The sequence below is a fragment of the Berghia stephanieae genome, chromosome 5, assembly GCF_034508935.2.
Source record: "Berghia stephanieae isolate SIO BIC M18660-M18661 chromosome 5, UCSD_Bste_1.3, whole genome shotgun sequence".
NCBI classification, from domain to species: domain Eukaryota; kingdom Metazoa; phylum Mollusca; class Gastropoda; order Nudibranchia; family Aeolidiidae; genus Berghia; species Berghia stephanieae.
The window spans coordinates 60,996,667-61,011,152 of NC_088364.1; the positions used below are offsets into that span (position 1 = coordinate 60,996,667).

At 37.9% G+C, this 14,486-nt stretch overlaps 2 protein-coding genes across 2 annotated transcripts in view; both read right to left on the reverse strand.

Moving 5' to 3' along the window:
* The window catches only part of LOC144973357 (uncharacterized), a 439,718-nt gene that overhangs the window by 213,924 nt on the left and 211,308 nt on the right, over positions 1–14,486 (reverse strand). The window lies entirely within an intron of this gene.
* LOC144973986 (sperm-tail PG-rich repeat-containing protein 2-like) overlaps positions 1–14,486 on the reverse strand; it is a 196,465-nt gene that overhangs the window by 153,613 nt on the left and 28,366 nt on the right. Inside the window, exons 5-6 of the mRNA XM_078916873.1 lie at positions 3,428–3,562; positions 311–323 (exon numbers count right to left, since the gene is read on the reverse strand). Coding sequence (XP_078772999.1) covers positions 311–323; positions 3,428–3,562 — 148 coding nt within the window. The remainder of the gene's footprint in view (positions 1–310; positions 324–3,427; positions 3,563–14,486) is intronic.

A 14,486-nucleotide genomic window follows, 5' to 3' on the forward strand; every position in this document is an offset into this window, starting at 1 on the left:
CATTGCATTATGTCATTATTCACATACCTGTCCTGTGTCTTAAACCCGAGGCGGCGGCTATCGCGTTGTGTTATATGATTCAACATGGACGAAACACAATATGTTTTGTAAGACCCGAAACAAAAAACACATTGTACTTGTCATGAGGGACACGGGGGGCAATAAATCTTTGTCGTCAGATGAGAATGATGTCGTTCTTCGTGCCCGCCAATACCATTTCAGACCGATTCTCGTCACAACAACAACAACAACAACAACAACAACAAAAACAACAACTACTACTACAACAACAACAATAACAACAACCTACCAGTTGTCTTATGCTGACAAAACAAATTAAAAAAAATAAATTAAAATTTAAAAAATTGAGCTTTTCTATAGCGCAATATCCACTAAAATTGCTCAAAGCGCTTTACAAAAGGGTCCCTGAACAACAGCAACACATAACATTTAGGACGGGATATGACGCCTGTCAGGCGATATTACAATTATTTTTTCGGACAGAGATCAGATGACGCTGGTAACGGCCAGGTACTCATTTTACACATGAGTACGGGGAGAGAAAGCGAGTAAAGAGCCTTTTCCAAGGACTCAACTATGTGCCGAGCGAGGCTCGAACCCAGGACCTTTAGATCCGAAAGCGAGTGTCATACCACTCGACCACATAGTTGGACATGGGTTTTGGATAAAGACTTGCTGAATTCTTCGTTAGTCTGATATATTATTATCCCCCAGTCGAGGCCCGCTGATATTGGGGGGAGGGGGTTGGGGGAGGGGGGGGGGGATGGTGTTGCCTGGTCCTTAATTCGACACCTTTATAGAAATGTTCGGTTTGAGACATTTCGTCATGTCAAGTTTTCCGGCCAAAAATGTAAGAAATCCTTTTTGTCAGAATACGGCAGCTGCTGGATGGCCATAATTTCTATTTTTAGCCAAGTGTCTTGCCCACAGTTAAAGTAAGACTACTTCCGTGAGGCGAAGGCAGAACTTTTCATTACACTGGCTCCATTGTTTTAAGTCGACCAGTTATGGCAAAGCAGAAACAAAAGAAAAAAAAAGAACATAAAACAAAACAATACAAAACAAAACCACCCCCCCACCCTCTCTTCCTCAAATCAGAGGGCCTCGACTGGGGGATTATTTATTTTTTTTTTTTGTTTTTGTTTGTTTGTTTCTGCTTTGCCGTAACGGTGGTGTCTGTGCATGACATAATCAGTCGGAAGGTGAAAAATATCTCGACTTCATTCACGATCTCGGTCCCTTTGCGTTTGAAGCGAGTGCTCTACCAACCAACTGAGCAATCGGGACTCCAATATTTGTTGTGAAGTAAAGGGAAAATAACAAATACCCCCCCCCCCCAACCCACTCACCTACTCCACCCCAACCCCTCTCCATCTCCACTCCAAAAATATCACCTCAAGATCAACCACCACCACCACCACCACGACAACATTTACAAATGCGCCATAACCCCCCCCCCCCAAAGAAAAAAAATCTACAAAAAAACAAACAAACAAACAAAACAAAACAAAACAAACAAAAAAACAAAAAAAAAACAAAAAACAAAACAAAACAAACAAACAAATAATAAAACAAACCAAAACAAACCCCCCCCCCCCCCCCCCCCTCCGCAAAGATTACACCACTAAACTAACCTAGCTCGCTTTCTAAAAGAGGGGGAAATCCGAAGAAGCCATTCCAACGACAACAATCACTAATTGTTTCACTATAATCACCAGTCAGTATTCACATGCTCTGTTCAATCTTGGTATTCTTTTTCTTCTTTTCTTTTTTTTTTCGCACCAATCACCAACCCTTCTCACGGAAAAAAACAAATACAAAAACAAAAAAACAAATAGATTATGACAAGGATGGATGACCTGAAATTGAGACCTCCAGACCTCCAGAAAACACAGAAAGAGCGTTGTGTGTGTGTGTGTGTGTGTGTTTTGTGTGTGTGTGTATGTGTTTTGTGTGTGTGTTTGTGTGTGTGTGTTTATGTGTGTGTGTGTTTTTGAAAACCCATCAAATATTCATGTGTTTTCCCATGTTTGACACCGGTTTCATTTTGCTGTACTTTGGGAAAGAACACGTATTTAAAAATTTGGCCAGAAAACTCACCCTTCAAATATCGATCTATTTAAGTAACACTCGTCATCTCAAAAAAAAAAAAAAACAAAACAAAAAACAAACAACTATTAAACCTAGGACGAATTCGCGAAGTCTCAGAGTTGAGAGGTTTTTTATTGTTGCCAAGATGAGGGTTATTTTAATCGATCATAATATTTGAAGGATGAGTTTTCTGGCCAAAATTTTAAATACCTGTTATTACACCGCCCCCACCCCTCTTCCCAGAGTGCGACAGCAATCATTGTCCTTTGAAATGGATGATTCTGAATCATGATGGTTTATGATCGTGTACTCTGTTCTATTGTCGGGTCATTATAATATTGGAAAGGCATATTGATTTACATGATTATTAAAAGAATAATTTTTTGAAGTCCTTCAGAGCCATTAGCCTCGTGGAGCCGGATTTTTTAAAATCCCAGTTTCTATAGCGTGAAACGGACAATAGTAATTGCTTGCTATCATTTGGATGAGACGCTAGTGTATCGCAACGTACTTTCAACCAAATCTAACAGACTCAGTAGGTCCTGATTTCGAGCCTCGCTATCGGCGCATCGTTGAGTCCTTGGAAAAAGCTTTTTACTCACATTCTCTCATCGTACTCAGGTGTAAAATGAGAATCTGGTCGTAAACAGCGTTGTCTCTGTCGGGAAAAAAATGGTAATGATATCGCCTAACAGGCGTCATGTCTCGTTGTATATGTTGCATGTTGCTGTTGGTCAGGGACCCCTTGTAGAGCGCTTTGAACCTGTATAGTGGATAATGCTCTATATAAAAAAGCTTACTTTGTTTTTAATCGTTGACCTGCCTTCTTAAAGACTACAATAAAATACCAAAAAAAAAAAAAGACAAAAAAAAAAAACAAAAAAAAAAACACAAAAAAAACAAAACAAACAAAACAAAACAAAAAAATAACAATACAAAAATATAAACCAAAACAAAGCAAAGCAAAACAAAACAAAAACAAAAACAAAAAAAAAACTACAAAAAAAACTAGAATTAGACAGAAAATAAACATCTCAAAAATCAACAAACCTCTTCCCCTCCATCCCCCCCAAAAAATAACATAAAAACAAACAATAAAGAAATACAGATTACAATAAATGAATAAATAGATAAGTAAATTAAATAAAGAGCTTAAGAAAACAAACACAGCACATCAATTTTAGAAATATTTTATAATTAAAATCGATTAAAGCCGAATTAATTAGGATTCATTTTTTAGAATAACATTAATGGTTTGTTTGTTTTTTACTTCTTATTTTCCTTATGCCCTTTACTTTTTAAAATTCTTCCCTACAGCCGGACAGCAAGCCGACCAAATCCTACAAAGGCATCCATTTTGGAAAATTGTCCTCCAATCGTATGGACTTCTACGGCAAGGCCGGTCCAGGCCCCGGCGATTACGATCCTTTTATCGATGCCAGCGCCAGGCCTGAGAACACCAACATGAGAGAGGACGATACTGTAGTCAAGTACGAAGCCAGATTGCCACGATACCACGAGATGATTCAGAAAGAAGAAGAGAAAAAGGTGCGTATTTCAAGAATAAATAAATCTGAATTATCCTATATTTGGTTTAAGAATCAATATGAAAATGAAACAAGAAAACAAACAACGAATAACAACTCCACCCCCCCCCCCCCAAAAAAAAACCCAAAAAAAAAACATAAAAAAACAAACAAAAAAAACAACAACAGAAAAACCCCAAAGAAACAAACAAAACAAAATAAAGAAAAAGAAAAAAAAAGAGATAAAATAGGAAAGAAATCAACAAGTTTCAAGGAAAGAGTAAACATGATAAAAAGATAAAATTCTCTTCGTTTCTCCCAATAGTCCATCTCGAAAATAGGATGGATGTGTCTTATTTTATCTAAGTAATTATTACAATTTATTGTATATAACCGCCTTTTTCTAATTGGATTTTTATATCTACATTGAATTGTCTCAAAACTATTCAAAAATCAAACATTGGTCATGGTTTTCCCGGCATGTATCCCATTAAAGGTGACGTTCATATCATATGAGCTGTTAACATTGATTATAATTTTATCAAACTTTAACCAATGTTCTATTGGGTTTTTTTCTTCTTCTTCCTTTGGTCAGTCCATTCCTGGGCCAGGAGCCTATGAGGTGAAGAGTGGCTTCAACGTCCAAACGCCAACCTTGAACACAGAGGGAATCGAGGTGGAACATCCCCCATTCCTGTCACAAGCAAAGGTAAGGGATAGACTTGGATGATGGGTGCCAATTAAAAAAAAAAAGGCACATACATAAATCACAATCTATCTGAAAAGGTTTGTATGGTACAGTGCTAGACAAAGCAGAAAGAAAAATACAAAAAAAAAAAAAAAATACCCATCCCCCCCCCCCCCAAATTAAAAAAAAAATAAGCCTTCTTCTCTCACGTCCATTTCTTCATCCTTTGGTTTTCCTTATTTTCCGGAATATATATTAAAATAAATAAAATTCCCCTTATTCATCCCATAGGGGAAATTTGTCTCGAGGGTCTATTCCAAGGAAAGACTGGAATAACCTGTACATCGTAGATAATCAAAATGACGATTTTAAAAGCTTCACGAGATATATCTAATTAAATTAAATTGAGCTTTTATATAGGGCAATATCCACTAAACGTCCTCAAAGCGCTTTACAAGAGGTCCCTGGCCAACAGCAACACTTAACATTTTTTAGGAGGTGACATGACGCCTGTTAGACGATAATACACTTTTTTCGGACAAAGTCAACGCTGTTAACGGCCAATTACTTATTGTACACATAAGTACGGTGAGAGAATGTGAATAAAGACCCTTTTCCAAGGATTCACCTATGTTCCGAGCGAGATCGAAATCAGGACCTTCCGATCCAAAAGCGAGTGTCTCCTTCTTCATGTTACGTGCTGTTGTTGTTAGTCAAAGACCCTTTGTAAAGCACTTTGAGCACGTTTAGTGGATATTTTGCTCTAATTAAAAGCTCAAGTTTTTATTTATTTATTTATTTATTTATTTTTTTTGCTTTATCGGGCACTGTTTCATACACTCCTTTTCATGTTTCAATTTTTTTATTTTTCACTTCTGAGAATTCAAATGGCATTTTTTGTTGTTATTTCTCCTCCCCCCCCCCTCCCCCCTGCACAGAGATTCCAGCCCATTAAAACGGCGGCCCGGCCCCCGGGGCCTACAATGACCCCAGAACGGCCCTCGATGTACTCAAACGTGTGTCGGGCCTGAAGAGGAGTCCTTTCTCTCAGACCGCTGTCCGATTCAACCCCGAACATCAGACCAAACGGACACCGGGTGAGTTTTGTTGTTGTCAGTTTTGTTGTCAGTTTTGTTGTCAATTTTGTTGTCTATTTTGTTGTCAGTTTTCTTGTCAGTTTTGTCGTCAGTTTTGTTGCGTTCTCAGTTCTGTTGTCAGTTTTGTTGTCAGTTTTGTTGTCAGTTTTGATGTCAGTTTTGTTGTCAGTTCTGTTGTCAGTTCTGTTGTCAGTTTTGTTGTCAATCTTGTTGTCAGTTTTGTTGTCAGTTTTGTTATCAGTTTTGGTGTCAGTTTTGTTGTCAGTGTTATTGTCAGTTTTGTTGCGTTGTCAGTTTTGTTGTCAGTTTTGTTGTGTCAGTTTTGTTGTCAGTTTTGATGTCAGTTCTGTTGTCAGTTTTGTTGTCAGTTCTGTTGTCAGTTTTGTTGCGGCTATAATGTGGTCTAGTGGTATGACACTCGCTTTCCGATAGGAAGGTCCTGGGTTCGAGCCTCGCTCGGCGCATAGTTGAGTTCTTGGAAAAGACTCATCAGTCACATTCTCTCACCGTACATAGGTGTAAAATGAGTATCAGGCTGTTAACAGCATTGATCTGTTCGAAAAAAAATGTTATATTGCCTAACAGGCGTTATGTCTTGTCTTAACTGTTAAGTGTTGCTGTTGATTTGGGACCCCTTGTAAAGCGCTTTGAGACTTCCGGGTGATATTGCGCTATATAAAAACTCCCATCACTAGAAATAATGTCTTATTAATTAATAACTAAAAGGGGCAAAGAAGTCGTGACGTCACACCTTCTACTCTTCAGGTTCCAAACTCATTGGAAGTCTGTATGTAGCCAGTCCTTCGAAGGATTAATAACGAATAGTTTACATATTGAACCATAAGGTGACATAACTATTTTAGTAACAAGATGTATAGGCGGACTCTTATGATTACGGGAAATAAAAGAGCGAGGATGGATGATCTTTATTGGCGACTTCGCGAAGTCCCAGGTTTGAGAGTTGTATTTTTTTTTGCCAAGATGAGGGTCATTTAAATCGATCCATAAAAATTTGAAGGACGAGTTTTCTGGCCAAATTTTAAAATATGTTTTTGTTTTTTTTTTCAGAGTACAACAGAATTGGTGTCTATGGCAAAAATTTGGAAAAATGTTTCCACATTCATACTGGTCTAGGTGCTCATATTTGCAGGTCTGATCACCGAATGAGATTATGGCCTGATTTCACATTGTTGTAATGGACAATATTTTGCGTTGGTTTGAAAGAATGTATTTCCATTACAACAATGAGACCACAACAATTTGGGTTATCAGACCTGCAAATAAGAACACGTCGATACTGGTGAAATCTGACAAATAGGTTGTACACATCTTAATCAATTGTTAATCAAGTTATTTGAAGTCGTAAAATGTTCCTGGCAAAAATGAAAAAAGAAAAAAAAAAGAACATTTTGTCAATATACGTCTCTCTATCTCACACATAATCTGTGAAAAAGAAACTGTTGCAATTTTCACCAAAATTGATACGACTGGTATTCCGTAGATTATATTATTATTTTCTTCTCTAGTAGTCTTGACTTGAGATGTTACGGTCTACCAAGCGAGACAAGTTTGGCGGGTGGACAGTTTAATTAGCGGTTGGAAAGATTGACTGTCTGGCAATACGGTAGAAAGGGGAGAGAACGCTGCCATGTCCGCCTAGCGATACAATCTCCTTTAAAAAAGAAGTCTGAGGAAATGGGGCAAACGTTGTCTAGTTGTAGCTATTTATCGAAGGTGTGCGGCTTTGTGTTCTTGTGGTGTGACATTCGCCTTTGGATCGGAAGGTCCTGGGCTCGAGTCCTTGTTGGAAAAAAAATGCTCTTTATTGATATCCTCTCACTTTACTCATGTTTTAAAATGAGTACCCGGTCGTTAATAGCGTTTCATCTGTCCGAAATTTTGTTTATTTGTTTTTTGTTTTTTGTTTGTAATATCGTCTAACAAGCATCATGCCCTAGGTGATGATGATGATGATGATGATGATGATGATGATGATGATGACATAATTTATTTAGAGCAAAAATTATGGTTAACGGCCAGAAAAAAAATTCTTGAATCCTTGAATCCTTTTTTCTTCCCAACTCCAGGCCCCGGGGCGTACAACATCACTGGCCTGGGTGCAGAGAGCATGCGCAAAGCGTATCTTGAGGCGACCAGGAAGGGAGTGTTTGGGACGACATCCACGCGGCAACCCGTCCTTGCCAAGAAAGATGAGCCGGAAATGCCCGGCCCAGCTCATTACCAGGTAGATCTCAGATTTCTTCAGCGTTTCTTTTGAGACATATTTTTTTTTGCATCCATGTTTGAAGTCTGGATTGAATAACTTATACTTGTCTTTGATATTCAAGAAAATATATATAATTAAGTTTATGCTTCTCCTATTAACTATTAAATGTAATCAAAAGGAGAAAACTCAGTTTTTTCGATCACATATTCCGAAAACCATGCACCCTAATGAAGGATGTGGTACAGGGGAAATTGGAGGGCAACCGAAGAAGGGGAAAACCTAGGCCTAGTAATATAAAAAAATATCACAGAATTGACGGAGATCAATGGAAGAGAGTTAATCGATGCCGTCAACAGACGAAAGGAATTGGCAGGCATTTGTCATCGTAGAGTGCGGGCAACCAACGTCAATGAGGACGACGCTGGATAGAAAGGAATAGTTCCCCACTCAAGAGTGGGTGCTCACTTGCACTCGTTCATATCATCGGCATTGAGACACTATAATAGCCACACATCTACAATAGAAGAAAAATACTGGTAGTGGTAGTAGCGTATGGCTACATCTCCACACTGGAAGTCTCCAGCCAGTCATTAAATTCGTCACCGCAATTGAGGACATCCTCGAAACCTCCCGCCAGTCTCGTCACAGGTCAGTGTAAGACTATGTGGTCTGCTGTCTCTGGCGTTTCCTGACAGTGGGATCAGTCGGCTGACTCCCTCATATCCCATCGATGCATGTTGTTACAGCCTAAACAGGGAGAATAAGAAAGAGAAGATACACTCGTTGGGCATTGCATTTCGGGAGAGGAGAAGCAAAGCGCAATCCTTCAAATAATGTGCTCAAAATAATATACTAGTGTTCTCGGATATTGTAAGAGGGTGAGTACACAAAGGACGCCTGACCGTGCACTGAATGAAATGTAAATAGAGATCCGTACCACCTGTTAGAGGAATAAATGATTTATTTTGAAACGCTGTAAAATGGTGAATCCGTGGAGATGTGCTGTATACACGTTAATTAATGGATGAATGAATTGATTAATGAATGAATTAATTAATTATTAATTAATCAATTAATTAATTAATTTACTACAGGTGAAAGAGAAAATCAACAGACCTCGATATCAGCAGTTGGGATCTAACTTTGCTTCCGTCACAGCCAGGATGAAGGACGCCGATAAGGTAAGAAATATTTTGTTTTTAATTGGAGGGGTAAGTTCTATACTGTGCCAAAGTCCAGTGTGGCCTCCAATCGAGGCAGCATTCAAATAAATACCGTAGATCATTTGTTTTGTTTTCGACAAGTTCATCAACAACAAATCACACATTTTTTACTGATAGGCCGGAAGAGGAAGTAGCAACTGACATCATCATCACTCACTAACCTAGATCCTGGCATCAGCACCGTCGTCAGCCGCTTACAGAAGCGTCCAAATTGGACTCAGAACACGTTATAGAACAAACCCGTTCAATTTGACATCCTGGATCATTGTCGCGAGTCGCTTCTATAAGCGTCCAAACTGGACATGGACACGGTGTAGTTCAAACCCCTTCAATTTGACTTTCTAGATCAATGACATCATCACTGGACTTTGGCTCCGTATAAAACCAGCGGCATCTATATATGCCCCAACAAAGAACTAATCCCTTAAATTCTTTCAATTATCAAATTGTGTGAGAGTGTTTGTTACATAATTTTTTTGATAACATTGACCTTCAAGAAGAATGCTATGGGTGTGTGTGTGGGGGGGGGGGGGGGGGGAGGGGGGGGGGGGAGTTGTGAACTAGCTTTAGTGTGTCTGTGATTACTTCCTTTATTTTCATTTCCATTCTGTTATTGATTTATTTTGTGGATGAGTTATCGTGGAATTCTGTTCTTCTTCTTGGATTTCTTCTTTGTTCTATATAAAAACCGTGTTTGCTTTCAACAATTTAGGAGGACAACGCAATAACTGGTTTCTACAGCCATCTTTTCTGCTGGGCTTTGAGAAGAAAAAAAAAACCCAACAACACGTGTTAAAAATTTTGGTCAGAAATCTAGTTTTTCATATATCAATGATGATTCTCATCTTTCCAACAACAACAACAACAACAACAACAACAACAACAAAAACAACAATAACAACAACACAGCAATCAGCAATAACAACAGCGATAACAACAAAAACAAAGTACGCCCCCCCCCAACCCAAAAAAAAAAACCCCAAAAAAAAAACAAAAAAAAAAAAACAAACACCTACCCAACAACACTAACAAAAACAAATAAAACAAACAAAAAAAAAACAACAAAAAAACTCTCCAAAATTTGGATTTTCTTGAAGAGTTCCTTAGTTCTAGGTGTGAGTTTTTGACAGGATTAAGATCATTTTAATCGATAGATATTTGAAGGCCGAGTTATCTGGCCAAAATCTTTTAAATTTTTTTTTCATTTTTTTTTTTCATAATACGGCAGAATGGGATACATTAATATTATTATAAATGATGGGATAAACCTGCATCACATCACTGTGTGTTTTCTCACCAAAATGTCTTCCATTCCGTCAAGATGTGTGTATATAAACAAATAAACAATGCACATCAGGTATCAAGGTGTGCAGATACACACACACACACATACACACAGACACATACACACAAATAAACACACACACACATACACCATACACACACAGACACATACACGTACACGCATAAACACACACAAACACATACATACATACACCACACACAAGGCACAGACACACACACACATAAACACACACAGACACAAACACACACACAAACACACACACACACACACACATACACACACAAACACTAACACCATAAGCAACCAATAAAACATCGATTACACACTGTATACAGTCGGATTCGGATTTTTATCAGAAAACTCGTCCTTCCCAATAGTTTTCGAATAAAATGACCCCTCATCTTGTCAAAAACAATCAAACCTGGGGCTTCAAGAAATCCCGGGTTTGAGAGTTTTTGACAAGATGAAGGTCATTTGAATCGATCGATATTTTAGAGACGAATTTTCTGGCCAAAATTAAAAAAAAAAACTATTTTTTTTCATAGTTTGGCAGTGTAGACTAAATGCCCCCAATAATTTGTTTCATGTGCGTCAAAAGGGAAGAAGTGATTCATTCTCTCCCTTTAAAGGTTCGCTGCTAACCATATGGAAGTCGGTAGGACTCCATCCTTCTTGTTACTTTTGTGTCATCTAGCTATAAGTGACCTATCTTCTCATTACGGTGTTATGTTGGGATGGACCAATAACAGACATATAGCGCAATATTCCCGAAACGTGCTCAAATGCTTTACAAGGTATCCATGGCCAACAGCAAGTATTAGAGAGTATAATACCGAAATAAAATTCACACAGAAACGAATGCTGCAATGTGATATATTCAAAGTAAATAGAAATAAATGTCTGTCTGATGACCATATCGAACACGTACGTTCTGACAATAAAAGGTGTGTGTTGTGTGTGTGTGTGTGAGTGTGTGTGTGTGTTTGTGAGAGAGGAATAGAGAGATAGATAGATAAAGATAGATAGAGAGATAGATAGAGAGAGAGAGAGATAGATAGAGAGAGAGAAAGATAGATAGATAGATAGAGAGAGAGAAGAGAGAGAGAGAGAGAGAGAGAGAGAGAGAGAGAGAGAGAGAAGAGAAGGAAAGAAAGAAAAGAAAAGAAACAGCCAAACAAAAACAAAGCAAACAAACAAGCAAAGAAATAATAAAAACCCCCTCCAAAACATGTTTGTAAAACAAAACAAAACAAAGAAACAAGCTAATACCAAAAAAAGCAAAAAAAACAAAAAAAACAACAAAAACAAAACAAAACAAAACAAAACAAAAAAAATAAGATAGAAAAAAAATAAAGAAAAAAAACCCACCGTCATCTTCAATCTATCTGTACCAACGTGTGATTATCATAATAAAATCACTGAGAATGGGCGTCCCTAATGGGTGGATGGCCTGTACAAAACCAACTCACTGTTGATAATACATCATCATAATGTGTGACACAATACGTGCAGGCAATTTAATAGATATAACATACAAGAAGCACATCTTAGCATTATATATTTTCTTTCTCTATTATTGAACGCTGCCCCATTCGGCATCGTGCACGTTAGAGCGCCGCCATTATAAGGAAATGAAAGAAGCAATTTATCAAACTGACACAACTTTAGTTCCACACAACTCTATCTCGACTAAAAGAAAAAAAAAACTACATGTATGCGCTTCAGTTAACTCTCTCCTTACCAGCCATTTTCAGGATTTTCCCCAAAACTTCACACCCAACTAACACAAAAATATGTTTTTTATCACTCAAATACAATCGCAGTAATTTCTATCGATAAATAATTTCTTTAGCAAAACATACTCTACAACACACTGCTCATTTACTTTAAACTTTATGCTGGACAACAGAAATTTTAATAAGAAAAATGTTGGTTTTATCGTAACGAATGTGACGATTTTCCTGTAGTTGGTAAGGAGAGGGTTAAGCATGCAAAAAAAACAAAAAAACAAAAAAACAGGCACGCAGATAGAACATGCCCGTGTATAATAAATGTATTGTCCAGACCGACATTAATTTAGATTATAAAAGAAATCAAAGCCAATCATAATGGACATACGACTACACATTCCTAGTTCATTACCCATAACACCTTAACGACCACCAGCTGTGCCAGGGACATTAAATACCAACGTGTTTACTCCAGTACTCTGCAAGAAACGCAATTTCAAAAAATTTGGCCAGAAAACTCGTCCTTCAAATATAATAGTGATAAATTACAATGACCCTCATCTTGTCAAAAAAAAAACAACTCTCAAACCTGAGACTTCTTGAAGACTTCATTGAAGTCCCAGGTTTGAGTTTTTTGACAAAGGTGAATGTCATTTTAATCGACGGTATTTATTGAAGGACGAATTTTCTGGCCAAATTTGTCAAAGTGCGTTTTTAAATTTTCTGTTTAAGGAGAACGTCAGTTTATCGTTTACCCTTTCATGCATCATCCCTCCGGTGTAAACCAATGTCTTCATTGAGGTAAATGAGCCCTTGCACATTTTATACGGCTACTCACCCCACGCGTGTGATTTGATAATGGGCCCTGTAAGATCGTTGCTGAGCTCACATCCAACTGTAGACTGACTGAGCTGTCAGCTCAACGCGACACGGCCAAAACTGTTTTTTTTTTTTTTTTTTTTACAATTTGGCCAGGAAATAATTATGCTATACGTGTCCCATCGCCGCACGCCGCAAAACCGTATCAGGTACCCGTCGGGTCAGTGCAATGTCAAATTACACGTCCAGTTACCAAGAAAACAAAACAAACAAAAAAAAAACAACAACAAAAAACAAAACAAGAATCCCCCCCCCCCCCCTCCTCCTCCTCCCCAAAAAACCAACAACCCCCCCCCCCCCAAAAAAAAAAACCCAAAAAAAAAAATAAATAAAACAAAAAAAAACAAAAGACAAAAACAAAACAAAAACAAAACAACAACAACAGCAAAAAAAAAACAAAAAACAAAAACAAAAATAAACAAAACAAAAGAAAAACTAACAACTAAATAAATGCATTGCATAAATTCGAACCAGGAAAGAAAGACAGAAACTGAATTTTAAATTTGATTACAAATGCTTCAATGACTGTACGCACTGCATGTTATCGATTGTTGAATGAATTAATGGACAAAAAAAAAAAAAAAACAATATAAAAAAAAAACAAAAAACAAAAAAACAAAACAAAGTAGAATATTTATTTATGTAATGATTCTTACAAGGCCGCGTACAAACAAAAGAAATAATGAGGTTTTCCCCGGAGCTCGAGGTGGTTACAGACGGCACGTTAAATAAAAACTTTAGCTGTTATCTTTTTTAACAAAGCGTGTTGTTTGAATCAGTCCATTAGACACAATAGGCACACGCAATCTTGGGCGTTGTGTCTTGTTAACCATTTAGTGGCGAGATTCGAGTTTGCTCAATCTCACAACACATGACATGATCGATTTATAAATTTATGTATTAAAAATTAAGCCTTTATAAAGCGCAATATCCACTTAATGTGCTCAAAGTGCTTTACAAGGTGCCCCTGACCAACAGCAACACGTAACACGTAGAACTAGACATGACGCCTGTCAGGCGATATTACATTTTTTTCCGGACAGAGACAACGGTCAGGTACTCATTTTATACATGAGGACGGTGAGAGAGTGTGAGTAAAGAGCCTTTTCCAAGGACTCAACTATGCGCCGACCGTGGCTCGAACCCAGGACCTTCCGATCTGAAAGCGAGTGGCATACCACTTGACCACATAGCCGCACATACTCAACTGAATGAAAATCATCCGCGACCAAATTGTGGCAAGATGTCTGGACTGGAAAGATTTGAATTAACAGCAGGGTTGGTGCAAGCAGCCGAGGCATTGCAGTCGTATGACTGAATGAATGCGCTCAAAGCGCTTTACACGGTCTCCAAGCCAACAGCAACACTTAACACGTAGGTCGAGACATGACGTATGCAAGGCACTATTACAATTATATATATATATATATATATATATATATATATATATATATTATAATATATTTGACAAAGACAAAACTGTTAGCGCCTGGTTCTCTTTTTACGCCTGGGTATGGTGAGACCTTTTCCAAGGACTCAACTTTGTACCGTCAACAGCGGGACTCAAACTTCAAACCTACAATAATATATTATATAGATCTAAATCCGAATGGCGTACCTACTCTAGACCACAAAACAGCACCAAAATGGGCCATGGGCTGTAGTTAGACTCAGATAAATTCAGAGAAATCATTTCAG